General features: G+C 39.1%; 1 protein-coding gene across 4 annotated transcripts in view; it reads right to left on the reverse strand.

The window, feature by feature from the left end:
• Positions 1-12,114, reverse strand: part of PIAS1 (protein inhibitor of activated STAT 1) — a 67,054-nt gene that overhangs the window by 40,439 nt on the left and 14,501 nt on the right. For 3 of the 4 annotated variants that reach the window (XM_055715626.1, XM_055715624.1, XM_055715627.1), the window contains exon 2: positions 194-638. In XM_055715626.1, coding sequence (XP_055571601.1) covers positions 194-638 — 445 coding nt within the window. Of the gene's footprint in view, positions 1-193; positions 639-7,988; positions 8,131-12,114 lie in introns of those variants that run through there. The other variant, XM_055715625.1, reaches the window with a different exon arrangement.

A 12,114-nucleotide genomic window follows, 5' to 3' on the forward strand; every position in this document is an offset into this window, starting at 1 on the left:
TGTTACGTAAGATGTCTCTCCATGTAGAACAATCTGTTCCAAAAGTTACCAAAAATAGCAATTCTCTAAATACTGTTGTGATGCAATATTTAACCAGTTACTGCATTAGCAGCTGAATTCATCCATTACTATTAAAAAAAAACAAGAAGAAAAAAAAATACTTCAAATGTTATTACAACATGTGCAACCTTACCTAGGCTGGTAGGTTTTATCAGCTCATCCAACAAGTCATAAAAAGGTAATTTCTGAAGTTTTATGTCGGGGTGGACAGGGTGGAGCGCAGATGTGAGATGGGGGAGTTCCAGTTCATGTTTAGGTCCCAGAAGCGAAACAGGAAGCAATGGTGATGTGGCAGGGTGGCCATCGTAACTGAGCTGTGGAATGGTAGACGGAGACAAAGTTGCTGGCATGGAGCTCGAGTGCACACTGGGGATAGATAAGTCTGCAGGTGTCATGATTTTCTGAGGGAACCTTCGCCTATAGAGTTCTTTGATTTTCATTTGTACAGCAGGACTGCAGCCAGCCTTTAACAAATGCAGTGCTTTTGTGAGAAGTTCGTGTTTTCGTCCGTGCTTGTTCCTCCCTGCGTAACCCAGAAGTACTTGCAGTTCAGAAACTCTAAGGCTCATAACCATTTGCTTAAAAGAAACAAAACAAAAAAATTAGTATTCAAGTTACATCATCTTAAACACTAACATCAGAATGTGGCTTAATCCCATTAAGTATACAGTTTCTAAAGGCACACCACCACTGCTCTTCCCCCACCGATTATCTGAAATATAATGCAAAACAGTACTTGTTCAGAGACAGATGTATCTACTTAGAAAGTCTGTAATGAGCAATTTTTCAAGGGATTTCTATTTGCCATACACAATTGAGGACAGCAGTGCTGAAGGAAAAAAAAATGAGAAAAGGACAAGTTGCCAATATAAAATAAATGTAATTATTTTCTAATCACTCTTCTGCTAGCATCGCTAATGTTAACGATTTTTTTAACATCCAGCCAGATGAATAAAACCTCATACATTGACAATATCCAAATCCCCAGCAGTTGCACTTAAAAGCTGTGCCAGTCCTTAGCTCTGAAACACCACTTACAAGTCCCTCCCTCACTTTCTGCCATGCAGCATAACTAATCCACACAGGTTCAAAGGAAAGGAGATAAATCACTGATGTTCAAAAGCGAGAGAGAAAAAAATTATAATCAGATTTGTGTGCAACCCCACATGATAACTACCGAATTACAGGAAACTTTTTCCGATTCCATTTCCTTACTTCTCATATCAGAGCTGAATGTTCTGGTTTGGATGGGGGAGTTGGGCTTTACCTTCTATTAATTAGCATCTTCATTTACACAGCCTTTTACTGCCTCCCAATAAGTCTAATGAATCAGACTGGTAAGACTTGTAAACTGTTTCAGTTCTTCAGGAACCAAGAAAAACACCACACAAAGTATGAAACCAGCAGTCGTCTGTGCATGCTAAGGACCTCCCCGCTGGTCAAGCGGGAGCCAGAAAATCAACTTATGAGCCTTAGCTTCTATTTTAAAAATTCTCTCAGTGCTTGGCAGTGGCTTGTTGGCCATCACAAGGCCTGTGACAGCAGCTGAAATAATATTCCTGCAGAATTCTGGATTCCCAAGAAATCACAAGAAAGTTAAATGCCTAGAATCCATCACCACAACTCACTATGTGGATCTTTTGTATGAAACCGTTAAAATACCCTGAATATTTTGTAGTCAATTCCAAAAGATCAAATTCAAAATAATACTTGAAGCATATATTTGGGACTAAAACAGCTAATTCAGCATATCAGGGTTCTGCAACTTCCCAGCCACTGAAGGCTGAATAACCAGACCAGCACTTGCATTTGCAATCTTTGAGAGAGTACAAATGCTCCCATCCTCTCCAGTTCTTCAAACTGTACAAAGTATTCAGACACATGCATTACTCAAGTTATTTTCACATTAATTCTTAAACCTAAAGTGCTAATATGAGAAAGTACACTATCCTTAGATGTAGCAAAACCAGCCCGAAACTTCTACCAATTCCTCAAACCTCCAGCACCTGCAAGAGATCTTCAATGCACAGGTGTCCACAAGAGGTATTTTCCTACACTGAAATAGGTCATGTTATTTAAAAGCCCTAAATTAGATGATTCATGTATTTAATGAGGTCTGCACCCAGAGAGATTTAACTAAATTTCTGCTCTGTTGAAACACACCAACAGAACTGAATAACCTTGCTGCAAATCTCAGATAAACCTTGCCACAGACTACCGCAAACACTTCGGATGTAACAGGGGTTTGCTGGTATTTTTTTTCTCTGAATACCCTGAGAACCTACTTCACACTTTTAACTATGGGACTGTCAGGGAGTTACTAATGAGAACAGACCAGGTAGTTTGTATGAAATGGAGATGTCTTAAAAGAATAAGACATTTCAGTTACAATCTGAAGTGTTGACAGCTGAAAGGAAACAAATAGATTTGAAACATCGAAAAAACACTATTTCTAATGCTTTACAAACATTTCTTTAACAGAAGTAGTTACAGCTGAAGCGTTTAATGCCTGCTGCCATCACCATTAAAAGTCACTTCCTGAACATCCAGAACCTCTCAGAGCTTCACTCTACTCTTGTTTTGTAAAAACTCATAGGCCAAGCCTACAAAAAACACAGAGGATCAAGAAATAATTGAGCGAACAGAGAAGTTCCTGCTACATGTTGGATGTTTTCCATTTTTTAAGGTATAGGCAAGTTAGAAATAAGTATACAGAAAGCAGGACCCATTGTGTAGCCACTCAAACCAAAACAAATAACATTCCCCAGATCTTCCCCACCCTGGTACATTCCTTACAAAGGAGGACAAGAACAATTTTATTTGCAATGTTAAAGGCACGAACAGATACATCAATTAAAAATGCAGTCACGAAAAAAACAGCAATAAAGGCTTGTGGTTTTATTACAGTTTCATACTTCATTGGTAAACCTTTGTTCCACAAATAAAAAGAGGTAATGCTTTAAAACAACACCCACCCACACACACATATCCATGGGGTTTTGCCAGTGGATCGTGTCAATCAGTGGCACAGGGAAGCAGAGCTCAACAGAGAGCCGTGCTGGCAAAAGTCTCTCACGTTGCTGCAGTATGAACATGAAAATTCCTCTCCCCTCCTCCAACACAGTTGTGTTTTATTTGAGGACACAACCCAGCTCCACCAGCAGAAGTGCCACTGCCTGTACAAGCACTATCCAGGCTACAAGCCCTTGGCCCATGTCACACTGGTACCCTAATCTTAGAACAGGCAGGATAATTATAGCAGGGAAACAAACCAAGTGCTGTCAAACACACAGAGTAAATACATAAAAAAGCTACAACTTATTATTTTTTTTCCTGTCACATCTCACCTCATCACAATTCAAACCCTTTGCTTGCTTAGCTACACGAGAAAAGCTGAAGGGCAAAGACACAAAGCGTTTTGCTTCAGGAAATCTTGGGGTTTTTTTCCTGTTGCCTGAAGTAGAGTGGTAAAAAGATCACTCACAGCAGTACAGCTGCAGCGCTACAAAACCCACCACAAAGAGCCTACCTCCCAACAACAGCAAATATCCACAATGCAAGTAACTGCCCCTACCTCTGGCTGTTTATCAGAATTGGCGAAATGTTTTTTTCTTTCCTAACACAAAAGTAACTAACAAAAACCCAACAACAACAAGGATCCCAAAACAAACAAAACCAAAAGGAAATACACAGCTACCTACCAAGGACAGACTGAAGGATAGCTTGCAAACTTCAAGGATAGCTTGCAAACTGCAATTACAGATAACTAGGTGTTTAGTTATGTGTTCATAAACAAGTAAATACATGTTCCGACAAACATCACACAAGTACACAAGAAATTGATGCTATTTAGCTACAAAAAGGTTGAGCTACTTGCCACCTGCCTGCCTCCTGCATGAGAAATGCAGCAAGCTGACTGCAAACCAGTTTCAGATACAACAAATCCCAGTACCAAACACACGAGGTGGTGTTCTGATGATGTGCATTTTGTTACCTGTCATACACAGACAATATTTAAAATTCAAAGAGAGGGCAAGAACAGTAGAAAAGTGTAAAAGAGTATGAACAAGCTTTACAGAAACTTGACTTATCTCAGCAGAGTAATTCTATTTTGACTCACTGTGAAGACCTTCACAGAGTTTAGAAGGTAACTCTAATCTATAAACACACATCTGACATTTCCTGCTCGACAACACAAACATTTGTTCCTCCGCAAAAGCTGCATTAGTCACGGGGACTGCGTGGCTCCTTATATACACTCCCCCTTCAGCCCACATCCCCCCACCCATAGCTTGAGACCACAGCCCATCCTTCCCAAAAAGCCATCAGGGCATTTCACTGTCTTAAGACAAGTCATCTAATTGTATGTGTCAGGCAGGAGGTCCAAGGAAGCAAAGAGGCCAGTTTATTTTCCCACCTCCCCGTTGCCTGTCACCAAATCTGTGCCACTTTTCTCCTGCCAGATTGTGTGAACCCAACCATCTGATGCAGTTCATGCTGCAGCCGCATGAGCAGATGCATCCCCCTATTTCTGCATGTTGAGGAAACATTCTCAAGCAACTCATCTGGAGACAATCCTGCTCCACAACTACTTCAGATAACCAGTAAGGTTTAGAAGAAAATAGCTTAAGGATGCAAAAGCAATCCATGGGTGGCATCCTATGTCATTCACCTACTTCTCTCCTGTGACTGTGAACAGGAAAGGATGCTCTATCTACAGGTCTCTTTCAAAAACGTTGGTACACTTTTTTAAAACTAACAGATATGAAAATTGCTTAAGTGTCCCAAACCAAAAATTGCATGTAGACACTTACGAGTGAGGAAGAACACACGTTTTCTCCCAAGACATCCACAAAAGGACTATTAAATAAGAAGTATCAGGCTGCAACATCAATGAATGTTTCATAGCTCCTGACTCACCAAGTTCTCTCAATAAACAAGTATGTCTGGTTGGAGAAACGTGTCTATGCCACACAACAGGGCCATTTTGCTTTGTGAATGCTGTTTAGGCATTCAGAGTAAATACCAGGAACCTTAACTTCTAACAGAGCAGCCAACCTTAAGAGTCACTTAACTTTGATTTCTCTCTGCAAAGAGAATAGCAGAGATAAGGATTTATTTTTAAAGAATGGTCTTCCACACAATCCCAGTCATTCCACGAATCAAGGAAAGATGCCCAGCCCAGGCAGCTTCTTGGCTACAGAAGTCAAATCATTAGCACAGGTTAACAGGTCACGCCAGAGAAAATGGAAGAACTGGACCTTATCTCACTGATCTATGAAGGTTGGGAATTAAGTTTAAAAATAAATAAAATCTAAGTCTTAGTGCCTCTGGATAAGAAATTCCTTTGATAGCTCTGTGTGGCTTGTCTCACTGGCACATGATTCAGAGAAGTGCAACTAAAATGACAAGTGGATTCAGGCAGAGAACATCATTTTAGACTGGAAAATACACAGGAGCTAAAACACTGTTTTGAAATGCAAGAAGAGGAGCTCTAAGTCCCGCTGCTCAAGAAAGGATCAGATACAGGTTATCTGCTGAGATCCAACACCACAGATGGTGAGCCTTCACCTTTTTTTTCTCGTTTTTTGAAGGGAGGGACTTGCCTGAGAGGTAAAAAGCAGGCAGCAGGCAGTAATATTTTTTTAAAATAAATTGAGCAGTGTCCGCATGATGGACAATACCGATAATTTCACTGCAAATACCAGCACCACAAGACACTGTCTTTAAAGCAGCATACTCATCCATCAGCAGCAGCATCAATATGATGAATGTGATGAATGCTTTCTAGAAAGGGTATTTCTACATCTCCAGTAATCAGCTCTGGGATCTAGCTGGAGAATTCAAAAAGTTATTTCCGGATGTTTATGATAACTGGAAGCTGTGAATAAGCTCCAAAACACATTAAAAAGATTTGCCAGCACAACAAGAAGCATTTGGCTAGGTACCACACCACATTTTGTGCCTAAAGCTATATAACAGGTCCTCCACAATTCTCTAACCATTAACATGAAAGTTAAGGGGGGGGGGGGGGGGGGGGGGAGAAAATAAAATCACCTCAAACACTAGTCAACAAACGGAAGAAGAGAGAAGTAAAAAGAGAGAGAAAAAAACAAAAAAACAGATACTGAATGGGAGGTCACCCATTTATAATCAGCAATTTAAGACCATGACAGTAAATTTCTTCTGTTATTAGAAACCTAGCGATTAGCAGTAGTTTACTAACAGTCTCTGAGATTAAGAATCATTATTACAGAAGAGGGCAAGCGCTGCAACAACTCACTTCAAAGCCAAAGCGTAAGGCAGAAAACCCTTCTGATTACACCCCTGTACTTTTTTGAACACTCTGCTAAAGGAGCCTCCACGTTGACACCCCGCACAGCGCCTTCAGCCCCAGTATCCAGAGGGATCAGCTCCAGCTGCAGTCCGCATTAACAGTGTGGACACATTCACGCTGGCAAAGCTCTAATGCTGTCTTCAAGGACAACACAAATGGAAATTTCCCCCTTAACAAACAAGAAAACTACTATTCAAGGAATTCCACAATGCACTTCCAAAAGTTTTTTTAAAAAATCTAATCAAAATTGTTCTTTTTTCTAACAAAAGCACCTAGGAAGCATTAGATTAGTATGGAAATGGTTTTGAGTTCATCTCACCATACCTCCAACACCCAGCTGTAAAAATACAGGAGAGCTCTTGCATGCTACGAACAGCCTCTTTAAGCCCCGATATAAATCTTCTGGAGAAGAAAGCTATACCTGAATTACACAGACTAAACTCTTGGTTCTTAGACATTTAAGATTTGTGAAAATGGAAAAATCACAAAAGTAAAAAATATTCCCATCTTTTATAAAGGCACATTCCTTAGTCCTAAATTCTATCTGCAAGACTCACACGAGGAAGCTATCAAGGCTAAACTATAAAAATTGAAATCAGTCTACCGAAAATCTGCAAGAGGGAGTGAAACAACCAATTCATGGAAGCTCAAGCGCCTCGATGACAGGCTGTAACTTCCTGCGTTTGTCTAATGCAACCGAAACACTCAAAGGTTGAAGTCACCGTAATTCAAAATTAAGGGGAGGCAACAAGCACAGAAGAACAGTCATAAATATGCAACATACTACAACCTTTAAGGAGGCTATTGGTTTTCATAATGAAAAATTCATCTGTCTCCTAGAGTGGTTTGTACAATGTTTTGGCAAGCAGAGCAGCACTAAAAGAACAGGTACAAACCAATGGCAGGTACAAATAATATTTGCCTTTTGTAACACATGCAAGGAGATAAGAGCATTTCTTAATGAAAGAAACCCTGTATTTACACAGTGTATCAGTGCTCATAAAGAACACATCACAATTGTATAACCAAATCTACGTATCTGTCTAGCTAGCAATAAAAATGGATTTTAAGCCATCTAAAATGTGTCAACAAAATGATGTACATATATTTTAAATGTCAAAAATAGCCTGGACTGACCTACCGTTGGTATCTCCATAGATAGCTTCCTTAAGGTCAAACACCATGTTCATGATCTTCACCAGGTAACATATTTCTTCCCATGCTAGCAGAACAAGTACACTATAAAGCTCAAGTTATCAGGTGTTACTTACTTTAGCACACTCACAAACAATATATTTCCTTGCGAATGATATGGTTGCATATCTGTTAGTATAAATGTTACAACCCTTGAACCAACCCACCCGAATGATGAAGCTTCGATTCAGGTGCCTAACACTAGGAACCTCTGGCAGTGAAGAGATTATCTAAATACTGTAGCAGTTCAGTCTAAAGGGCTTCTAGACAGGTAGCCCTGCAATTTCCTACTGCCATCCTTCTGCATTCAGTTCATTTCACAACTTACCCAAGTTATACCACAACCACTTAACTCTTCATTCCACGTATCAGCTAGTAGAAGGTACATTTTTCTTACCCGCTCTTGAAAAACACTGCTTGCTTGTATCTGTCGCGCTGGTAAAACCTGACTACCCTTAAATTTCATAAGTTTTAGCAAGGTCAGAGCAATGCTGCTTCATACATTAACACTAATAAATCTAAACTCTCCTTCCAGCCCACAGTTCAGAGGCCTCCATCTAATCCTGCACCAGCAACGCTACCAAGGTCCTTAGAGATGTCTGTCTTGTCGACAAGAAAACCCACAGTGATAAAAGTAACAAAATTTGCTCAAGAGTGAAAGGATATTGCAAAAGAAAACAGTAAGACAGCTCTAGCTCCACTGAACTGGCTGCTAGTAACAACACACAGGCAGAGTTTGGAATTTTTAATATAATCCCCATGTGTTAAAAGCTGTCTTATGTTTTCTGCAGATGCCTGTGGTATTTTGCTATGCTATCATACATGTGAAATATCTTCTAAAAGCCCTGATACACATAAAGTAGCAAATCAGTGTAGGCAACCGCCCTCCTAGACCTCCAGTCCACCCCATTTCCTAGAGGCTATTTCCTCTGGATGAGTGATTCAGCAGAACAGACCGTGTGCCCACATACCCAAAATGCCATTTCTGTGCTTGAATACTTAAATTGGGGGGGTAGGGGTGGGGGTGTTTGTTTTGTTGTTTGTTTGGGTTTTTTTTAATATGATGGCTTGCAAACCACATTGTGTCCTGCCCTGCCCTGCCTCCCTGGCTGCCCGTTCACACTGCCATAGCAGAGAAGTGGGGTGGGCAGCTGGGCCAGTAACTTGCTCAAACTGCAAAAGCTAGATTTGTTGGAGAAAGTCTGCCAAGGCTTTAGTCATGTCTGAATTGTACTTGATTTAAAGTAAGTCACATTTTATCTTAATCCGTAACAAAAGTTTTACTGTTCTCAAGAGATTTTATTCACTAGGTGAACTATATTATTACTTTTGGTATTAAATAAGGTTGCTGACATAGTAATAATCTTCATTTCAGTTCTTGGAGACTCAAGGTTTTTTCCAGCGACACTCAAACTTAATTGTCCCTAGTGTATTTATCTTTGCAGATGGGAATTATTTTTACAGAGCTATGCGCTAAGCATGATTTTCATGACAAGTAATTGCAGAAATACTAGCTTAGACAATCTCTGGATACAAAACAATGTGCCTCTCTAAAGACAAACAGCTTATACCTAAGGCTAATAACGAAGACAATTATTTTCAGCTATTTGGGAGAGGGTCATTGCCAGACAAATTTACTTTTTATTAAGAACGTTCTTATCCTTAACTAAGCCTTTCAACTGGCTGACAGAAGAGCTAATTCCTATGCAATAAGCTTCAGTGGAGCCCAAGCCAGCCGCAGACACAGCTGTCCAAAGAGCTTGCTAACACAGTATGTCCTATTATAATCTGTCTAACAAATAACACAAAAGGTCTACATCTTTACAATCAAAACATAACAACTTATACAGCATTAAATAACAGTCTGAAAGATTGTTTCTTTGTATAAAAAAAGCAAAAAAATTAGGACCAAGAAGCCTCAGCTTCTGGAAGCCACACAGGAGGTCACAAACACACAAATTGATTTCCCCTCCTTCAGTGACTTTAAAAAGGAAAACATACATTTTAAAATATACAATTAAAACAAAAGCAATGGTGATATACACAACTTGACCGATTTGGAATTTACAGGAAGGGAGTCTACTAAATGAGAAGCCTTTCAGCCATTCTTTTTCAGCAGAGCACTAAAGAATGAAGCTCTAGTTGCTCTCTAAATATCTAAAATACCTGCACGAAGCACAATGTAGCTTTTGGAAGTCAATTTTGAAGGAAAGCTGGAGAAGAATGTACCTGGAATTCAATGAATGTACTCACACTGCAACATGGATAAAGAGGCAGCTTCCACGAGCAGCTTACAGAACCTCTTAACAGCAAGACATCCAGCAATTTCAAGACCTACATTCTTACATTATGTTTGACGTTCACTTGTAACAACTTAAACAAACACTATTTCTTTGTGTTAGCCAACTTAAGCATCACTTGATTAAAATAAATTATTGCCCCAATAGATATACATTTTCCTCCAAGATTTTTTAAAAACATCTTTTTATTTCTGTACCTTACAGAACTGCAGTGATCTACTCTCCACATGCTGTAAGTTATCACCCAGTGCTGAAGTTAATTGTCCACTATAAACAAACGTTTGCTATTTAATTAGCTTCCAATGAGATAACACTTCAGAATATGAGATTATATAGTCAAATATACCCAAAACACTTCCAGACAAACCATCAATTTCCCCCCCCCCCCCCCCATCTGTCCCATTTTCTAGGATTCAGCACAGGAGATAGACTACATCATCACTAACTATTATTCTGGTATCTCAAAAAGTTTTAGTTAACAATTATATTAAATTTGGATACTGACTTGCAAAGTACTAAGCAGCATGCTGAAGCCAGTCTATAATTGAATCTCATTTCCCTTAAAGTAAACAACTGCTATGTTAACGCCCCAAAAGAAGGAAAACTAGGAAACTGGAGTTATCTATTCACAATTCTCACTTTAATAAAAATATGTTTAAAGCCTAAATGGCACGTGATAAAACTGCTGTTTTCTTTTAGATGTTGAAACAACCTTTCTCACAAAATTATATTCTGAGAAATTTATTTCAAGCCTTTGTGAATTACAACTAGAAAGAGTGATTCTGAGACACCAAGCTCCATCACACAGGCCAAATGTGTCCACATAATTAAGGACAGCAACAGCCATAACTTCGACAGGGCAGAGCTGCCATCAGCCTCGGCACTGCGTACCATGTACCAGTATCACCTTGCTCATACACCATCTCACAGAATGGACAAGAATGTTTGGTAGTGCTTTTATCTGGAACCATGAGAATACACAAAAGAGTGCAACAATAGTTAATAACTTCTAGAACAAAAACTGGGGAGGAAGGAAAGGTGGAATGAAGAGAGAAGAACAGGAAAATAAAGTGATGAGATAAAACATCAGGTATGGGAAATACTTAATAATTTATCATCAAAAGATTTCCCTTTCCAAAGGAAGAAACAGAACACAAATGAAATAAATCTGCTGACAACAAATACCCATGAAACACACTGGCCAAATACCTTACTCCCTTCTAATACTGGTCCACCAAGAATAAGAATTTATTATTACTAACAATTAGTCTTAATTTTTTACTGCAGAAATAAGCAATGGAGCCACAAGTTCCCACTGTGTCAATAAGCTGAAAACAAATATTCCATCAAGCAATTATACTGCATCTGTATAGTCTTCTCTTCAAAAAAAAAAAAAAAGTAAAAAGAGAAAAAGTTATTCTGTATTCTGCACATGATTTATTTCATAAGGTCTTCAAAGTCATGTGTAGAAATTACATAAACAAAGCCAAAGCACACACTTCTTTTTAAGCAGTCATATAACAGTAAGTCTTCAAGATTAATTAAAAGCCTGAACAATACTAAGGAATTTTTCTTTTACATTACAGTTCCTCAGAGTATCAGGTAAGATGCACCACATGAATAAGTATCTGCTCACCAGTTCTGCCTAACACAGCATGACACCAAGGGAAGCCCCAAGTTTCATATGTCAACATTCTCAGAGCACAGATTATCTAAGTTGGCCTCTAGTTTGGTCAGTATTGATTCCAAGTACGTTCTAGTGAAGCTCTTCAAAATCATTCCTTTAGTGCAGTTTTTCTAAGTCTTCATACAGTGCAGGCCAGAGAAGCATTTTCTCAATGCTCAAGTCTTCCTCCTCCCTCACGAGGAGACACACATTCTCTTACCTTTCCTCTACTTATTTCTGAAACAAAGCCACTATTACAAAGCAGAGGAGGAGTTTCAAGTTCCTTTCGCTTTGCTTGTTTAGCCCTAGTCCTTCCTAGAAGAAGATTGTCCTAGATGTTTGCTGGAGACCAAAACAGGACTAACAGTCCTTTCTCTGTTCCTTAGCTATTGAGTATTTTCTTACTTAAGCATCATCATTTATCTGGGAGCCAACTTCTCTGCTTCCTGTATCTTATCTATCAATATTGCAGTGGCCGTAAACAAAAGTATAACAAAAGGCAAGGCTTGATGGAAAGTAATACTTTTTATTATATTTAGGGAAAGAATTTGCACATT

This window comes from Falco cherrug, chromosome 7 (genome assembly GCF_023634085.1).
Source record: "Falco cherrug isolate bFalChe1 chromosome 7, bFalChe1.pri, whole genome shotgun sequence".
NCBI classification, from domain to species: domain Eukaryota; kingdom Metazoa; phylum Chordata; class Aves; order Falconiformes; family Falconidae; genus Falco; species Falco cherrug.